This window comes from Malania oleifera, chromosome 1 (genome assembly GCF_029873635.1).
Source record: "Malania oleifera isolate guangnan ecotype guangnan chromosome 1, ASM2987363v1, whole genome shotgun sequence".
NCBI lineage: Eukaryota > Viridiplantae > Streptophyta > Magnoliopsida > Santalales > Ximeniaceae > Malania > Malania oleifera.
The window spans coordinates 101,310,122-101,331,505 of NC_080417.1; the positions used below are offsets into that span (position 1 = coordinate 101,310,122).

The 21,384-nt window shown below is 37.7% G+C and overlaps 1 protein-coding gene across 1 annotated transcript; it reads left to right on the top strand.

The window, feature by feature from the left end:
- Positions 1–6,380: 6,380 nt before the first annotated feature.
- On the top strand, positions 6,381–13,444 carry LOC131165408 (probable WRKY transcription factor 4). The gene is made up of 4 exons (XM_058123193.1): positions 6,381–7,005; positions 9,744–10,459; positions 10,556–10,714; positions 12,896–13,444. Exons 1-4 carry the CDS (start codon positions 6,589–6,591, stop codon positions 13,176–13,178), a joined length of 1,575 nt encoding a protein of 524 aa, XP_057979176.1. The 5' UTR covers positions 6,381–6,588; the 3' UTR covers positions 13,179–13,444.
- The last annotated feature ends 7,940 nt before the right edge of the window (positions 13,445–21,384 follow it).

Sequence of the window (21,384 nt, forward strand, 5' to 3'; positions counted from 1 at the left end):
CCTCAGGAGGTTTGAACACTACTATCTTCTTACGACAATCGATCACCACATAACTAGAGAATAGTCAATCCATCCCCAGTATGACATCAAATCCTCACATGTCGTACACTACTAGGTTCCTCGGTAGTAGCCTTCCCTGAATAACCATTGAGCAGTTTCCCAACATCTTACTACAGATCGTTATACTCCCAGTCGGTGTAGCCATAGACAACAATTCATCCATCACTTGGGTTTCAAACCCACATAATTTCACAAAACTAGCAGATATAAACGAATGCGTTGCTCTTGAATCAAATAAAACAACAAATCTATTCGAAAGCAATAACATGGTACCTGTCACCATGTTCCAAGCGTGTTCCACATCTGCTGGAGTAAAAGAATACACCCTCGCCGGAGCCGTGCTTGCCTAATAGTTCCTCCAAGGCATCTGATTACTTCCACGGCTTTTGCTCTGTGCAGGCATATCACTCCTCTGTGCCTAACAGTTTCGAGATATGTGGCTCGGTTTGCCACAGTTGTAGTAGTTACCCCAAAACGACTGACATTCATCATCGTGCCATTTACTGCACTTGGTGCATGGTGCGAAGGATGGATCCCCTTGAGAATTCTATTATAGCGATAATCTGAACTATAATTCTTCTTTTTCTTCCACTATCCCTGTCGAGAATCAGTCTGAGAACCATAAGATACTGGGCCCTTCCTCTGTTCCTGTACCCCCTCATCCCCCTAGAGGTCAGTCTCAACTATGGTGGCTTTTTCCACCAGAACAGAAAACTCTCGAATCTGAAGCATACCCAAAAGCCTACGGATGTCCTTCCTCAGACCCTTCTCAAACCTTCGAGCCTTCTCATACTCGTTTGACATCAAATACGGCACGAAAAGAGATAGCTCAATATATTTGGCAACATATCTCTGCACGGTCAGGGTTCCTTGAGTCAGGTTCGAGAACTTATCAGCTTTCGCATCATGAGTGAAATCCGGGAAGTATCTCTTGAAAAATACTCCTTGAAACGACTCCATGTCATACCAAATTGACTAGCTCTCTACTTTTCAAGCAGACTCACAACCGTCCACCATATTTCAGCCTCTCCTGCTAGCTAAAAAGTAGAATAGAGAACTTTTTTCTAATCAGTGCAGTGCAGAACTTCTAATATTTTCTCGGTCTTCTACACCTAGTTTTATGCTACTATCGGATCGGGTCCTCCCGTAAATGTCGGAGGGTGCATGCAGGTGAACCTCTCTATGGTACAACCCGTAGCAGTAGTAGAGTGCTCATGTATCCTAACACTTCACCCGATCTCCCACATAACTTGCCTCGTCAAACCCTGAGGCACAGAAGGAGACTCATCACTCGCAGTCCCCTCAAAACCACTATCCAAGTTGTTATCCTTGGGCTCCATTCTAAAAGTAAGATAGAAATTGGTTAGAATTCCTATATCGTACATAGTTAACACAATCATTGAAAAATAATCATGTTAACTACAACTCTCACGGGTCTAGGTCTGTCCTACCACATCGACACGAAACCATCAATGATTTGCTGTGATTTTACTGAAATCGTCATTCCAGGAAAAACACAGAACACCGCCAATGAGTCCCCGTCTAGCAACAAAAAAACCCTCGACCTACTCTACCCATTTCTTACATCCTATACTCTGGTATGTACACATAACTATGCCTAACCAAGTCTACAAGACCTAACAACTTGGTTAGCTCTGATACTAAGTTGTTAGGCCCCGAACCAGCAAGTGGGTCCCATGTGTGATTTCAGTAACCTAACATGTCCTTGTATGATTTAAAATATACATAATACTATATTGAATGAGGGTCCCACCCCGGGGGGTACGCGTACACTCTATACAAATTCACATACATATCCATACTCATCATATACACAGCGAAAATATTCTTTCTATATATACATCATACCATACCAGAGTCTATACATAGCTAGGATATACGTTCCCAAATTGCAATACATATTCCGGGTGTCTACAAAACCCAACAATGACAACCTAGTTACAAAACCCGCACTTACACAAGTACTCAACGTAGCTAACCGACACCCATGCTTCCGAATGCTAGGATGCTAGTTTCGGCTACCCGAAGGACCTGAAAAAAATTTATATATTCGGGGTGAGATACCTCTGTAAGGAAGAAAACAGGTTATATCAGTGTGTGGCATACAAGTGTTATTTCAACATAAAACATAATATAATACAATTTCAATATTTTCACAATTCAGTTCCAATACATAAGATACCAAATATACAATCAGTGTCGTCACACTCAAGCAATTGATACCATGCAATAACCGTAGCCTCACAACGATATCATGCTAATACGGTGTCCACTCACACCCATAGGTGACTAGCTGGAACAAACAGGTGATATTTCATACCCTCGGATATAGAGTCAGACACTTTCACCCACGGTAATTAGCCGAGACATGGCCGCAACATACGATAATTAGCCACCCCTAGATGCTTTACAAAATTTGGAACAATTTTAGAACTCATGTTCCTATACTCATCAACGTACGGTAATTAGCCGCCCCTAATTGTTTTACAAACCGTAGAAAATTTTACATACAACATTTCATTCCACACTTATTTGAGCATACACAAATCATATCGTTTTTAGTTCGAGAAATATAGTTTAATACAAATACAGGTACGATCATCTCAATACTAACATTTTATACCTCATACGATTTTCCAACAAAAATAAAGATGATACCCAAAACCCCCAATTTTTTCCAAAAACTGTAACCCAAAAATTCTGCATTTTTACCCGATAGATTTTCCTAAATAAGTAACCAAAACATACATACGATCGTAAACTACTGGTTTACCGATGCCAATTTAAAAAATAAATGATATAAACAGAATCCCCTTATCTTTTCCCGAATACCAAAATACGAACTCTACGGCTCCAAAACTACGAACCGAGTTCCCAAGAACTATATTTTACTACAATTCTTACTACTACATATATACCGAAACGAAAATGAAATTGGACCCTTACCTCGGTTTTGGGTCAAAACCTAAAAATCCTCGAAATGAATTTCCGATCCACTCAAAACATAGAGCTTCTCCTCCTGATCCACGTGGTAACGTCGGATCGTTGATTCCGGCAACTGACGGCCTGAAATCCTAGAGAGAGAGAGAGAGAGAGAATATTCGAGTTCTAAAGAGAGAGAGAGAGAGAGAGAGAGAGAGAGAGAGAGAGAGAGAGAGAGAGATTTTTGCTTACTTAGCCACGAAGCAATGAAGAAGGATATTTATAACCCCTTTTACTCGGAAAACCTTGTCAATGAAATGGCACCTTCGTCGACGAATCATCCACACGTTTCGTTGACGAACCGGCTCCTTCGGCGATGAACCCTATTTCGATATTTTATAATATGTTCGGTATCTATTCGTTGATGAGGCTCTGAATTTTGGCAACGAAGAGTATAAAGGCCTTCATCGACGAGAAGAATGACTTCGTCGACGAAGCCTACAAAATTTACTTATTTTACCATTTTGTTATTTATTCGATCTACATATCTTGAGTCGGATTCTTACACATCGGGTCATCTGTGACCCACCCGATTAAAATGGATTCGGGTTTAGGGAAGTCAACCAGTTTAATAAATGGGCGGGTCATGAGTTAACCCATTTATAAACAAGTTCAATTGTGTTCGGGTCGGGTCACCCGGTTTATTTGGATCCTTTATATACATCATAACCCACTCACACAAAAAACCCTAATCCTAATTCCTTTCATGGGGGTCATGGCTCTCCTCTCACTCTTTTAGTCGTCTGGCTGCCTCCCTACTACTGGTGCGCTGTTGCCTATTGTGAACAATCCACTCCTTGAGCTCAAGTCCTCATCCCCTCCAACCATCATCCACAATCACAGACCCACTCTAGCACTGCCCTTTGCAGCTCTGGTGCTTTACCCAACTCTGCCCACCATCCCCGCACACCGTTGCCTTATGTCGTCCCCGCAGATCCTCTAGCCACATGTCGTCGCCTCATTCCATCTCCCTCTCACTCTCTCTCTCAGTGCTCTCACTCTCACGGTTAGCCTCACTATCATCTCCCTCCGTCCCCCTCCCTCTTAGATCTCAAATCTCCCTCTCCCTTTCCCTTTCCCTTTCCAACTCCTCTCTCTCTCTCTCTCTCTCTCTCTCTCTCTCTCTCTCTCTCAATAGTTAGTCAGTAGCATTTGTTTTACATTTTATGTTTTTTAAGATTTAATAAATATAATAAGGAGTACTTAAAAAAAATAAATTTTAAAAAATTAAAATATATAATTATTTTTTTAACGGGTAACCCGTGACCCGCTCATTTATCAAACGGGCAGGTTAGGGTTCGCATGATTAGAACCCATTTAACATCAACTCGTTTACGACCCGACCTGTTTACAACCCACTTGGATCTAACCCGTGAACCGTTTTGTCACCCCTACTTTCCTCCATCCTTCCTCTAGCGTGACAACACATAAACTCCCTTTGATAACACCACCTTGTTATGCAAATTCCACCTTGATAATTGTCTTGATACACCACATAGCTACACTAACGCTCAAAATACATCTATGACATCTCCATCATTAAATCCGTATTTTATAGGAGTTACTTTTGCAAGGCTGCTCTTATGGTCGTCTTCCATATGTCACAAATGTATGAATGTGAAACCATGAAATTTTCCATCTTATAAGTGTCCGCATTAATTAAAACACGCATATGCTTTCAATTAAAAACTTCAACAAACCCAAGGTGAATGCCATATGATCAATGCCTCCCTAAGCCCAAACCCCAACGCACACATATACCTTACTATCGAAGGGAACACAAACCCAAGCATCTTAGAAAAGATACCCTCATGGAACACATCCTCAACCTAAAATATTTAGCATACTCCCAAACTTATAAAACAGTTTGCTATGAAAAACATTTCTAGATATCCATTCCTCAATAAAGTAAGTTGCAACAGTCATGAAGATTCATTCAACCCTCCAACATCAATAATTCTTTACACAAACTAGCATTTCTTCACTGTCTCAATAACCCAAAACTCCCTCACAAGTTTTTGTAGTGGAACAATTATTTAATTCACTGATGCAAACACCTCCCATACATTAACCTCGAGCCCTTAAAGTGATTGTGCTAAGCAATAAATATTCTCCATTTTTTATGTAATGAAACTCAACTCAATGTGCCATTCAACTAAGGCCTTCCTTACCAAAATTTGTACCTTTACGACCCTTATACGATCCAAACCCTTACACTATATAATCGCAAAGATGTTTCTCCGACTCTTTTCATTTGTAAAGAAGTTAATTATGAATCCCCTCTTCTTGAAGGACCCCCATAGTAAAGGGTTTATTGCTTTCCTTCCAAAAATTGATCTCTAGTAGCGGGGACTTCCACTCAAGACATAGAACCACAACTACTTAACAACATCAACCCCAATGATCAACTTTGCATCCCCCAAATTTGTCAACATGTAACCAACTCAAAAGTCAATCATCCATTAATATTCCACACACCATCTTAGTAGTATATCATAACTCTACATCCCCCAAATTCGTCAATATGTAACCAATCCCCTTTTGAACCCAAACTCAAAAGTCAAATCATCCATTCCACAAATCAACCATTTTGATAATGTATCATATTACTTACAAGATGCATGCTTACAACTCAATGGTTACACTTCAAATTTCATTGCTTAATTCCCCCATCAACTCAAAAAAATCATACTTCAATTGTCTCAATGAGTCAAGACTCAAATGGTAAAAGTACCGTGTTTACATCCCACAAACATTGAGGGTGACTCTTACACCCAAAATACATTTTTTTTTTTTTGTAAGCATACTTGCAGTTTAAGCATCCGTACATCTGAAAATTCAATATCACTCGATAATCCGACTAATATAAAGAAGACACCATGGGATGGATGCCTCTCATGGCCTCCTAAGCTCTTTTTTAAGTGCTCGTTGAGTAGGATGTTTGTTGGGTATTTTTATTTAAAAAAAAATATTAAGCTTTGTTAGTTTATTATTATTTTTTCAAAAAAAAACATGTCATGTTGACAATTATTTACATGAATCTATATTTTACAAGTAATTACTTTTATGGCGCAAGCAAATGCTCCGTTGTCTCACAGTAGCAATAGATGAAACAATGGGATATAGAAAGCCAACAGAAACTCGAATTAATTATGCGCATACGAAACCAAGAAAATTTATGACGGGAAACGTGTCAATTTGTGGGGGGCGAGTACGTATATTTATCATTCGAGAGAGTGCCCAAAGGTTTTCGTGTTTCGTACCCAAACGCAAGCAAACCTCGCCGGTGTCGTGAACATGTACGTGCCGGTCTGAAAGGGCAAACAAAAAGTCAACGTCTCACTCAACTGTCACCCAAACATTTTTACTTTTGGTCTCTACAATTTTGCTCTCTTTGCATTTCCCCTGAATTTTCCTTTTCTCCTTCCCCTCGCCCCCACTGATTTCCTGCTTAAGCTTTGAAAATCCCTGACCACCATGGCGAATTTGATTTAGCAGAGCCGTGGGAGGACGAGTGCCAGCAGCATGCTCGATAACAAAGCAGCTTCAGGAGTCTCGGCGCCTTCGCGCCCGACGATTACTCTCCCTCCTCGGGCCCCCATGGAGAGCTTCTTCACCGCCGGAGCCTGGGCCAGTCCCGGTCCGATGACGCTCGTCTCCGGCTTCTTCTCCGAGAACCACCCGGACGCCGAGTGTCGCTCTTTCTCCCAGCTCCTCGCCGGAGCCATGGCCTCGCCCGCGGCGAGGCCACCCTTGCCGATGGGAAATCCAACGAGTTCTATAGAGGGTTCTTCCGAGGAAGATGGGCGTGCTGAGAGCCTAGGGTTTAAGCAGAACCGGCCGGTGGGTTTGGCGGTTGCTCGGTCACCGGTGTTCATGGTCCCCCCTGGGTTAAGCCCTTCAGGGCTGCTCAATTCACCCGGCTTCTTTTCACCGTGTCAGGTAATTGGTTTTTGAGTTGCGGTTTCACTGTTCAGTAAGCAATTAGAGGTTTTGTAGGAGCAATGTTTTTGGTTTGAAAAGTTAAAATTAGTGCATATTTTTCTGTGATGAACCATAGAAATTGCTAAGCCAGCCAAACACTGCCTAATTATTATATTGTTGGATCTGTTTTATTTTTCAATGCCATAATGTTTTTGTGTGTGTGTATTATTTTTAATGATTCTATTTTGACTAAAAGCTAGTTTCTTTCGCTATTGGGTTGGTAATTGAGTGAAAGCAATACGGCTGGACTGCTGGTTCCTAGGAATAACCTTTGTATTTTGTAAACTCAAAACACTATTTGGGAGCTTTCGGTAATGCTTGCAAATGGAAATGTGAACGATTTTACTTTTTCTTTATTTTTTTATTGAAGAAAATAATGTGTAGTAATAAATGGAAAAAAATTTAGTCTTTAAACTTTTTTTTTTCTTAATTTGTAATCGTATTTGAATAATTTTTTTATTTTTAATAGTGTTTAGGATGTAGAGAAAATATTTTAATCTTATTTTCTCTCAGCTTTTCTCTCACAAAATTCTCGATCCTAACATAGCCCAAACATATCGTTATATACAGATCCTCGTAAGTCATTTGCTTGGATATTATAGTTTGGGAGATAGAAGAATCACCAAAAATAAAAATCCAGTGGGGCTTTAGTTTTGATGCCTTGTAGCTTTTCAATGCCCTCAATTTGCCACTGGACACCCTTTTAATGAACCTGTGGACAGCAAGACCCTTTCTTTGGTCGAATGAGCTGGTTGATTGTGTGGGAGCTGTGCAGAAATCATGCCTTGCTTGTTTAGTTCCATACATGAACAGTTTATCTTTTAATTTCCTTTTTGTCTTCTCCGTGCCTCATTGGTGGTCAAAATTAGGGTGGATACGGCTAATATGGTTCCTTAACTGAAATATTTCAGTTAAGGAATTTCATCTACCGAGTTAACCAAGTTATTCTAAAATCCAAATTATTAACTGAATAATAAATCAGGTTAAACCAGTTAACTGATGTTAACAGAATTAAATCAGTGTTTCATTCCTGCTGCAATACTCAATAAATCAGTGCTGAAATTTCTGCTTAAATTGAATTAGGGAACTGCCAATTGCAGTATTCACTAAATCAGTGCTTCATTCCTGCTACAATATTCAAAAGATAGTGCTGAAATATATGTAAAAATGGTCAAACCAATTCGAATTTCAGTTAAAGCCTTAATGCGATTTGCAGTTATTCAAGCAAGAAATTATTATACTTCATACATCCCATTCACTGTGACAATGGCAACGTTGCTTGTGCAAAAGCGGTGTTGTGTTCTTCATGATCACTTGTACAGATACAGACACAGACACAGACACACATTACATTCAATTTAACAAACACAACAGATGCACTGAACCCATTACTAAAAGAGATCATCGAGCCATAAGCATGGATATCCAAAAGATGCATATATGAACCACCAGGGTTATGAATTTAGGCATCAGGGAGGGGGAAAAGGCAGCTGGAAAATAAGAATGTGGAAATGCCGAGGGGGAAACAGGATTGGATTATGGGTTAAGCTTAAAAACATGAGTATATATGTGTGTGCATGTGTGTGTGTGTATATGTATGTATGTATGTATGTATGTATATATTAATTGGTTAAATTCAGTTAACCAAATACAACCACTGTCCAACTAAACCGAAAGACCGACATTTTCAAAAGCTTGTACTGAACTGAGTGAATTACTAAATTAACCGATTTAGCCAAATTCAATTGGTTTGGTTGGTGAAATCGGTTTTTGCCAAGTGCTGCTCATTGCTAGTCAAAATAATTCAAGTAGGATGTTCACTTGGTGCCAAGTAAATCTATAATCTTTGGTTTAATGTGAGATCTTTTAACCAGGCTAAATTTTCTCCTTTTGAAACAGTTATTTAGGCTGTTAGTTTGAAGTTGTCTAACAATCTGGAAAAGTTTTCTGGATGACGTGGTATAACTATTGACATTTTGAAAACCATGTAGGCATTGATATAAGTTCATGATTTACAATACTATTTTAAAATAGCATGAAATAGCTTTTTGCCATCTGTTGACTGCATTCTGGAGGAGGAAAACTGTTGAATTTGTGAGGTTCATGTGGATAAGTGGTGATGGGATTCTGGCAATTGCATGTGTACTATTGCTGTTGCATCTTTTGATTGCTTTCTCGTAAAAATTCCAGTTTTGTGTATGTAATAATAATGGTGCTTTTTCAGATATTGGAAGTCATTCCTTGCACTTCTTCAGCCTAGGAGTTGAATATATTAGGTTTTCCCTTTAAAGAGCGCAATATAATCGCTTATATATGAAAATAATTATTCTGAAAAGCATTATCTGGATGAAAATTTCAATATATATGATGCATTGTAAATTTAATTGACAAGTTGTAAATGTTGGATTATTCAAACTTACACTTTTGCTTTCCCTTGAGTGTGTATTTACCATTCAGATAACCTGGTTTTGTGAATCTTGTAGATTTTGTTGTATATCCAACAATTTGATCCTGAGGAAGTGATAAGCTATCTAACAGGATGCATATTGAGCAACTCAATGTGATGAGGCGGCATTCCCTTTTTATGATGCTTGAATTTTTTATTATAGCTTTGTCAATGCCATATGATTTGTCTAGAGGGAATGGCTTCTCGTTTTTCCATTTATTTATTTATCTGCTCACAACTGTTCATGCAGGGTCCTTTTGGAATGTCCCACCAGCAAGCCCTGGCACAAGTTACAGCTCAAGCTGTTCTCTCCCAGACCCGCATGCACATCCAAACTGAATATCAACATCATTTGGGGACGGCTCCTGCAGATTCACTCATCCAGCATTCATCCTTGATTCCTAATACTAGTATGCACCAGCAAATGCCACCAGTGACTTCAGATCCTAATAGCAGTATTACAGAATCATCCGATGTCTCTCATTCTGACAAGAAATCCCAGCCCCTAGTGGTTAAAAGGCCTAATGATGATGGCTACAACTGGCGGAAGTATGGGCAGAAGCAGGTCAAGGGCAGTGAATACCCCCGGAGCTATTACAAATGTACACATTTGAATTGCCCTGTTAAGAAAAAAGTTGAACGTTCTCTTGATGGTCAAATAACTGAGATTATCTACAAGGGCCTGCACAACCATAAAATGCCTCAAGCCAGTCGGCGTGCAAAAGATGGCAATGATATAAATGGAAATATAACATCTCAGGTCAAGCCTGAAGTTGATTTGCAGTGCCAGACAGAAGGGAACAAGTCAAATGAAACCGTTCCTAGTGATTCAGTGCCTGGGAGGGATGAGGAATCTACCCAAGCAGCACGTATACAACTAACTGGATCAAGTGATAGTGAAGATGCAGGTGATGCTGAAACAAGACTTGGAAGGGAGGATGATGATGAACGAAATTCCAAGAGAAGGCAAGTTGGAAAGTTCTAAGTGTAGTAAAGCATTTGGTTGCACAGATATATTTTCCTTCCGCTCCATTGTATAAAAACAATTGCTTTGAACTGCAGGAATATAGAGGTTGCAACATATGAACCAGCCCCAGCGCACAAGACAGTTACAGAACCAAAGATCATTGTGCAAACAAGAAGCGAAGTTGATCTTTTGGATGATGGCTACAGGTGGCGCAAGTATGGGCAGAAGGTTGTCAAAGGGAATCCTCATCCAAGGTGGTCACCTTGTCTATTTATTAATTTTAATATTATTTTTTCATCTGCATTATATATGCTAATTATAAAGAAATAAGAATGTCTATACATTCCGTTTTGTTGTTTATGTTTTTTATCATCTCATGCAGATGGACTTGGGATTCCTTTTACATATTATATTCTGAAAGCGACACATTGTAGAACGTGGCATTATACCTCTTGAATGATAAAAAATTTCATCTTTATCATTTTCTTAATGGTGGTTAAATCTAGCGGTAGCAGTTGAAAAAAAAGAGTTAATCTTGCCTAGGCAGTTAAAAGTTGTTAGAATTCTAAACTAGGGATTCCAGACATGTTGTAAGGTTCTGATTGAGAAATAATTCCCCTTTTTCAGCATTCCAAAATTCATTTGTTCTTGCATGAGAGGGTGAGCCTCGACCCAATGATAAGGGTATTGCATTCAAACTTGGAAGGTTATAGGTTTTAGTCATGAAATGGCCTCTCCAAATGTGGAGGGATTATGTCCTCACCAGACCCCCACAAAATGGTTTGGGGTGTTTTGCACTGGGTGTTACAATTTTATTTATTTATTTATTTCCATCAGTGACTTGCATTCAGCCCTTGATAGTTTTAAGTGGCTTGCAAAGTTACACTCCTCCCGCATGCTGATTTTGTCAAGGAGGCTGTTGGTTGCAGATAGAGTCCATAGTTAGATTGAAATTTGAATATGCGTTAGGCTGTATAACTCGTGAACTCTTTTAACATTCATGTCAAAATGTAATGAATTTACGCCTAGTAGGGCGCTTCCATTTCCTGCACTTATCAGTTGCAATGTTAGTGACTCTTTTAGCCCTGTTGCATCTGCCTCGCTTGTTTGTACCTCTTATCTCATAATACATTGTTTTGTTGATCCTTGAGACCCTTTTTTACGACTTGACCTCATGGAATGATGTTTTCTGTGGACAAACATGTTATTCATATGTTTTGGTGACCCCACCAGAAAAAAAAATTGTTTGGTGGGCAACAATAAGCCATGTCATCATGTCAAAGATTTCTCATACTGAAGTCCATAGCTCCATTAGCATTTTGAACTGAACTGTGCCCTCTAAGGCGTCGTAACAAATTTGGGGGCTTAGAGTATTACTTTCTATGGGAATGACTCAATTGGAAATTTCATAATTGATTTAGGAAGAAATGTGAATACTGTCTAAAAGATCAAGAATTAATTGAGACCATGTTATAATTACAGAATATGTGATTTCATATGTGGCTAATTTGATATACATAACAACCAACCAAGCTTAAGTTCCATTAGGTGGGGTCAGCTGCATGAATCCTTTTCTGCCAATTTGAATGATCGTGGAATTTATGCTTCAACAAATAGAGGGTTGTTCATTGCAAGTTATTCTAAGCTTACTCCTACCCCTTCTTTTGCACAAACATTACTAGTTCACTCCTCCTCACTTGTACATTATTTGGCTTACGTTGTGGGTGCCAAACGATCTCCCTCCCCTTAATGTTTTCTTCTACAAGTGCTATGCCTAACTTACCATCAAAGTTCTCATGCCTTGCTTTGTTACTTTATCTTTGGAGCCGTACAACTCATCCACTTTAGCATTCCCATTTCCGCAAATTATATGTTTTGGATATGTTGTTGCTAGTTGCCCAACTTTCCTCATGATGGGTTGATATGATGCCCAAAAAATTATTTCTTATGCTGACATATATATATATATAAAGCATAGGGGAGGAAGGACAAGACAGCAGCATAAGAAATAATTTTTTGGGCATCATATCAACCCATCACGAGGAAAGTTGGGCAACTAACAATAACATAATATATATATACTCCGCTGGTGTAACATAATATATATATATATATATATATACTCCACTGGTGTGCAATCATTTTATCTTATTTTTTGGAAGTGCCGAGGTGCACCTTGCTGTGTGGTTTCCCACTGTAAGTTAATTGGGGAATTGAGAGGCAGTATATATACTATATATTGCGTTCTCTGGTTTGACACTGCAATCTTGTTATAGTTACCATCAAAATCTGTTTTCTGATGTTTTGGACACCTTTTTGACTGGGAATTTTTTTTTTTTCCAAATTTGATTGCCATCTTCATGTTGGTACTGCGTCATTAATTCCATTTACTTTATGCAAAAATTACTTCTAATGCATTGAAACTCCATTGACAGGAGCTACTACAAATGCACAAGTGCCGGATGCAATGTTCGCAAGCATGTTGAGAGGGCCTCCACAGACCCCAAAGCTGTCATAACGACATACGAAGGGAAGCATAATCATGACATCCCAGCAGCTAGAAGCAGCAGTCACAGCACAGCCAATGGGGCACCACAGTTAAAGCCAAACAGTAAAGTTGCTGAGAAGCACGACTCAATAAAAGAGATGGATTCTGAAAACAAAGAACAAAGATTGGTGGGACTTTTACAGTTAAAAGAAGAGAAGATTACAGTGTAAAAAGTTCTGTTGAAATCTGTTAATGTAAACTTATTAAGATCACAGGTTTGATCCCAACTTACATGTCAACTAACATGGTACAGAAAGGAAGGTCTAAAGAGGAAAGAGGGCATCAATTTAAAGCTGCTCGAGAATTCAATCCAGTTACTTTCTGCACGTGTAATATATTGGCATGGGCATTCTGTATGCTTCCTCGTGTACATTGGAATACAGCAATGAAACCTTAAAATGATTGTTTAATAAAATGTAGAGTTGAGTGGAGGAAATGCTTGGATGTGATCATATTTTGGTGGCAGGTTTGTTTTCCCTTCGCTTTACTGAAAGCAGTTTGAGCTGAAAGCTCCAGATGAGGCAGAGAAACCAGTCTGCAGTACATTCATTCCATGATCTGTCATTTGGAGAAATATTGTTTAACTTGAATGAGCATCATGCTCCCCTCGTGCCATTTTAGTTCAGCAGTAATAATCATCCGGGTGGTATGGCGACTAGGCTTGAGACTAATGGCCAATATTCATTGCATGAGGATTCACCTTGTGTGAGAGAGAGAGAGAGAGAGAGAGTGATATAACAACCTTGTGTGTGTGTGTGTGTGTGAGAGAGAGTGAGTGATATAACAATTAAGATGGAAGATCTGGACGCATGATGGAGGAAATGAAAGAGGGCTAATCTGAATCAAGCGATCTGAGTAGCACGCCTTCAAGAAATCTTTGGACAATATGATTTCAAGCTACATAATTTCGACAGCTCAGGAGAAATGAGAAAGATTATGATGTATAATTATTAAAGGTTCTATTGGCAATTAAATAATTATTATTAAACTCTTTTTTTTTTTAAAAAATATGGTGAAATGACGAATTTACATCTTTCCTTTATTTTTTTTATTTGCAGATAAACAATTATAAAATAAAATTGTCATTTGGTATTTCACAAAAATAAAAGTGGAATGTCAACATTCTCTCATGTTATATAATTAACAGTAATTGTAAATGAGGATAACTTTTATAAAAATAAAATAAAATTATAGGATTGGTATGAAGCCGCAATTAAGGATCTTTTTGGCTAATATTTTTTTAGTAGGATCCATACATGTATTAGTATTGCTTCTTTTTTTTTTTTTTATTTACATAGGAACTCCAGCCATCAACGAGCCCTTCGGACCCCCTAGTGCTGCACCAAACCTACGGATCAGCGTCCTCTGCCCCTATGTCTCGCTGATCAGGGTAAAGTCCGGATGCGGACACGGCTTATGTGCATCAGTAGGACATTCGGCCAACCTGACTCTTGTGATATATCTCCATTACCATCCACGATTCCCGCTGACTCATAGAGAACTCTGACCATCTAAGGTCTCCGCTGACTTACAGAGCGAACTCTTACTACTACTACTACTACTACTTCTACTAGTTTATCTCTCATCTTATACCTTGTTACCCTTTTCTATCCATTCCCAAAATTTGAATGCCAAATCTAATTATAGACTGTCAAATTCAAATATGGAAGTGTGGATCTTTACACGTAAAGGGATATCTATCAACAAAAACATTATAAGTAAACAATAAATTAAGATGCTTGATAATGCGAAACATATAAATATTTTGTGATTATTAAGAAATAATTTTGTAAGAGCAATGTTATACTTATCTATCAAACATCATAATTATTACTTTATACAAATTGTATCATGCACATAACGTGAAGAAAGCAGGAGATAAATAAAAGGGTGATATTTAAAAGGTAAGTATTGCATTTTTTATTTTATAAATACTTACATAAAGACTTTTAAAAAAAATAATAAAATAGGTAAATATTTTGGTCCAATCATTCAATCTTAGTCCTAAAGCTTTTGTTTGGTATGCCAAAAATGGATAGAACATCTTTTTGACCAAATTTATGATTTGCTTGGTCTGCAAGAAAGAGAGAGAATTGGTCTTTATAACTTTACATATTCACTATGTAATATTCCACTACATTACATTCCTAATCCATTTAATTTCAACCTACCAAATATGAGGTTAGACTAATGAAATCCTTACTATAATAAACATTTTATAATGATAATTGCAACAACATTTTTCTTTGTTGCTATAGTCAAAATTTATGAAAAATATTTTTTGGAAGAAGGTGACAAGACCGATTTTATAAGTTATAATCTACCGGCCTATGAAAGGAATTTATGTAGCCAACAATTAATTGTTGTTGAAATTTTCTTTAAAAGAATTATACCATCCATTTTAGTCACCCTTTTGGTTACCAAAGGAAGGCCTAAGTATTTAATAGGAAAATCCCCTTCATGAGAGCCCAAGGTCCGAATAATATCATTTTTTTTTTATTATATAGGAACTTCAGCCATCAATGAGCCCTTCGAACCCCCTGGTGCTAAGAATTTACTTGTAAACCTGAGACAAAATGAAAGAGGAGAAGGGATTTTTTAATAACTGTTTTCCTGACTTAGGGTTTCCCTAGGAGAAGATAATGAGATGATCTACAAAATAGAGGTTTAAAAGCTTTGTCCTTTCACAATTACAATGATAGTTCAACTCACCCTTGGGGAGAACTCTTTGGAGAATTCTTGTTAGCACCCTCATTGCCATAACAAACAAATTATGAGAAATAGCATCCTTTCTCTTTTTCTATCTCTTATTTTATCTCAAAGATTAATTACTAAATTGAAATTAATTAATTAATTTTTAAATAAATTACAAAAATATGTTTTTATCATGCTATCGACGAGTTTCAGTGATAATTTTTGGAGTATCAATAGTATTTCTCTTATTTATATGTACAAAAATTTTTAATTGGTTCTTGTAATTTTATATTATTTTTTTAATTTAAAAAAATAATAGATATAATAAGATATTTGGGTGATGTGTGGAATATTTTATTAATTAACTTTGTGTAATATGCATGTTTTATGACTTTTTTTATTAAAGATTATGATAAAAATTATAATTTTAAACATAAGAAATAAATTATAAACATATTTAATTATTTTTTATTTATTTTTATCTCAGGAGCTAACAATCAATTCAATTTGACTAATTAATTTTTAAATACCAGATAAATTTTGGGTGCATGGGGTAGTAATGAATGACCAAGCTAGAATAACTTCAAAATAAAATATGCAACAAATTTATTTGTGAACCATGCATTTAATTAATGTGTTTCACCTTTAAAAAGCTCAATAAATACATATTTTAAAATGCATAGGATATTATAATAAATATATTTTTACTTAATTTAATTGTATAAAAAATGTTGAACCATAGGTTTTGAAGGTAAAATTAAGAAAGGCGCCATTATTCTTCTTCAACCGATTTAATTTCTGAAAGCATAAATAAGTTACCTAATTGATGTTTAAGTATGTGTGATCTCAAAAGGAGGGGGGGGTGAATAGGGTTTTAAAACATTTTGACTAATTTAAACTTTTACTACCACATGTCATATTTCATTTAATGTACACGGGTGTATGTAAAATAATTTTAACAATGAAAGCAAGCATATACGTGTATAGTATATCTTATTTAAATCAAATGTGTGTATGTAAATAATTATGACATTAAATAAACATTCATAGACATGCTAAAATTAAAGTGCAGGAATTTAAATAAGATAGAAAGAGAGTGACATACATATTTGTTATCAAGGTTCGGTCAATATTACCTACGTTCCCGCCTTGGGCATACCCCCCAAGGATTACACTATTCATACTCACTTAAATCGGCGGAGCAGAAGCCGTTACAACCTCTCCTTACTTTACAAAGCAAACCCCAACTCAATTACTAGGCTGAATCCAACTGGTCTCTCTTACGGGGTGGAGACACCCTAAGTCAATTACTAGGATGAACCCAACCGATCTCACTTACGAGGTTGAGACTCCCCAATTCAATTAACGAGTTAAACCCAACCGATACATAAACTCAGTTTTTGTACATAATAAAATGGTTCTAAATACAAGTAGAGATGTACAACATTTAGCAGAAAATCCAGGAGCATCTGCACCAATTCCTCACTCCATCCATTATGTTACTAATTCAAAATGATACAGCTGTTAGCGTGATTTTCTCCTACAAATGTGTATTTGATTGTTTCCGTATTTTTTTCATATTTGTTTCCTTATTATACGTTTGATAGTTCAATTGTACAACTATAAATATAATGGAAAACTATACGGCTAAGGTGTGTTAGCCAAGCCAAAGATATCTTGTGTTCATTTTTCCTGTTGAATTATTAAGGTTTTAAATGGTATCAACCTAACCTCCTATATGTTCACGCTTTTCAAACGATCCTTTCTGCAGCTTCTGCATCATCCAAATGGCCAACACTGGTGACACCTCCCTCCCAGAACCTATCCTACCACCATCTACCACCACTATTTCTGTTAAACTAGACGGCTCCCACAATTATTTGGCATGGAAAATGCAGTTCCTTAATCTCCTCCGAGAACACGACTTAGTTGGCTTCATTGATGGTACTGAAGCCTGTCCTCCAAAAAATCTTACCTCTAGTTCATTGAATCCTGCCTTTGTTGTTTTCCAGAAGAAAGATGTTTGTCTCCTTGGATGGATCCTTGCATCTCTTTCGAAAAAACTTGTTTCCACTATTTATGGATTGGAAACGTCTAAGCAATTCTGGACTGCCCTGCAGACTCTTTTTTCTTCTCAATCGCGTTCCCGAATTTCCCATCTTAAACGTCAACTTCAAACATTGACTCAAGGTACCAAATCTTATTTCGAGTATCTTGAAAATGCCAAAAGTCTTGCAGACCAATTGGCAGCAGCTGGTAAGCCTATTGATGATCAAGACTTGATCTCCTTTCTTCTTGGTGGCCTGCAATCATCCTACACACTGTTTGTCACCTCTTTTAATTTTGCATCTCATGAAACTGACTTCACATTCTAATACTTTCAAGCCGAATTGCTGGGCTATGAAAATCTTTTGGATGTCGATCACTCTGTTCATGGTACGGATAGTACTCACTCTGCATTTGCTACAAACAAATCTAAGGCACCTACCTATGTGAAAAAGAAAGGACCTCCACTCCCTCCCATCAAGCCACATTTGATAATCAAGTTTGGTACATGGACAACGGTGCTAATGCCCATATTACATCTGATGCAACTAATCTCACTCATCAGCAACCCCTTCGTGAATCAGAATCTGTAACTGTCAGAAATGGTTCAGGTCTGCAAGTTCTAAATACTAGTTCTACCACTTTTCACTTCGGCCAATCCAATTTTCATCTAAACAAAATTCTCCATTGCCCACAAGTAGCTACCAATCTTATCTCTATTAATCAATTTTGTTTAGATAATAATTATTACTTTATCTTAACTGCTAATGATTTTATCGTGAAGGAGAACCTGACGGGTAGAATTCTACTTCAAGGTGTGGTTGAAAACGACCTATATCCACTAGCTGGGTGCAAGACTTCTTATAAGAGCCTCACATGCCTTTTAGAAACAATAGGAGTTCGAGCTAATGTGGACACTTGGCACTCAAGACTAGGAAATCCCTCTAGTTTCATTTTAGATAGTTTGTTTCATTCAAATAAACTCTCTGTCAAAGGTTCTTCAAATAAAATAGAGTTTTGCTATGCTTGTCAACTTGGCAAAGCTAAGCAACTACCTTTTCCGGAGTCTAGTCGTCAGTCTTCTGTTCCTCTTGCTTTAATCCACTCTGATGTATGGGTTTCCTCTATCCAATCAACTAGCGGTTGTTCTTACTATGTTTTGTTTACTGATGATTATTTGAGATATTCTTGGCTATATCCTTTGCACTGAAAATCTGATGTATTTGCAACTTTTGTTAAATTTAAAACCATTGCAGAAAAATTTTTCTCAACATCAATAAAGCAAATACAAATAGATAATGGTGGAGAGTTTACCTCCAACCAGTTTAAAATTTTTTTGACTGCACAAGGAATATTCGATAGGCTAACTTGCCCACACACTTCTCAATAAAATGGAATTGTCGAGCGGAAACATAGACACATCCAAGAAATGGGACTGACACTTTTAGCTCAATCAAGTTTGTCCCCCAAATATTGGGTTGATGCGTTCCTCACTTCAGTGTTCTTAATAAACAGATTACCTACCAAAATCTTAGATAATATGATGCCTTATTTTTTACTTCATAAAACCGAGCCAACTTATATGGACTTGCGTGTTTTTGGACGCGCTTGCTATCCACTCCTTCAGCCATATAACGACCATAAGTTGGCATTCCGAAGTAAAAAGTGTCTCTTCCTGGGCTATTCCAACTGTTAAAAAGGATATAGGTGTCTTGACTTAGCTACTAAACAGGTATACATCTCACGACATGTCATCTTTGATGAGAAATCTTTCCCAGCTAAGGAACTAGCCGAGCTCCACACACCTTGAAGAACAAATCCTGCTGCAGGTGAACCACTGATAATTCTTAGTCCAATTCTATCTAGTAACTTATTATCTAACATTTCTGTAGTTGTGCCATCTCCAAATGATCCTTCTCCCCCTTTAGTTCAAATGCCAATTCTTGTGGCATCCAACTCTGCTTCACAATCTCCACCTCCAGCAACCAATGACTATTTCCCTCCTCCTACCACTTTAAATTTTGACAATCCCATTGAACCAGAAATTGTCATTCCACCAATATCTCCTTCTCCACAGGTGCTGCAAGAACCCATTAATATCTCCAACAATCCAATTGTCTAGCCAACCTTCACTCAAATTCAAACCCGTTCCAAAATAGGTCACTCTCGACCAAAATCATTTCCTAATTACAAATTATTCTATAATACCCTACATATTTTGCACGCTTTTTCTTCAATCTTGGATACTCCTGAACCAACATCCTACATTCAAGCAGTTTCAGATCCACAATGGCGTGCTGCAATGGGAAGAGAATTTGATGCATTGATGGAAAATGGGACTTGGTCTCTATGTCCTCGCCCACTTGATAAACACATTGTCCAGAACAAATGGGTATATAAAATTAAGAGGAGACCAGATGGCAGTATTGAAAGTTTTAAGGCCAGACAGGTGACCAAAGGGTATGATCAAAAGAGTGGTGTAGACTACCACGAAACTTTTTCACCCATCATTAAGCCAACTACTATTCGACTAGTTTTGGCTATTTCCGTTCATTTTCATTGGCCTATTCGACAATTGGATGTGTCGAATGCATTTCTACATGGATTTCTAGATGAAGAGGTGTTTATGAAACATCCAAGAGGTTTTGTTGATGAAACCAAACCAAACTATGTTTGCAAATTACACAAGTCTCTTTATGGTCTTAAACAAGCCCCAAGAGCTTAGTTTCGATGATTATCACAGCAACTTATTGAGCTTGGTTTCCAAGAATATGTCAATGACTACTCTCTGTTTACTCTACATACTGATAATGTTAGAATTTTTGTCTTAATATATGTAGATGATATTTTGGTAACAAGATTTGACGCCTCAGAAATTACCAAACTCATTCTACATCTGTAGAGTATTTTTCATGTCAAGGATCTTGGTTCTCTGTCTTATTATTTAGGCGTCGAGGCTGATAGGAGCTCACAAGGACTGCATTTACGTCAAACCAAGTACATTTGTGATCTCTTAGATCAGACTCAAATGGATGGTGCCAAGCCACTTGCATCGCCTACGGTAGCAAGTACCAAACTATCCAGTACAGAAGGAGAACTAATATCTGATCCTTCTTCTTATCGACAAATCATTGGGGCACTCCACTACTGCACAATAACATGTCCCGATATTTCTTATGCTGCTAACCGGCTATGTCAGAATATGCACCAGCCAAGAACTCCACACTGGCAGGCTATGAAGCGAGTTCTTCGCTACTTAAAGGGCACTATAAACCATGGACTGTTCTACACACCATCTCCTCTACAATTACATACCTACTGCGACTCGGATTGGGCAGGCAATCCAGATGACAAAAGGTCTACTAACGGCTATGACATTTCTCTAGGCAGAAACCTAGTTTCTTGGAGCTCCAAGAAACAAAACGTCGTCTCTCGTTCGAGTACCGAAGCTGAGTATCGTTCAATGGCACTCGCTACAGCTAAAGTAGACTGGCTTAGAATGCTTTTCAAAGAATTGGCTATTGGCCTAGTCCACATACCAACTATATGGTGTGATAACATTGGGGCAATTGCACTCGCTTCAAATCCGGTATTCCATGCACGAACGAAGCTCATAGATATTGACTATCATTTTAT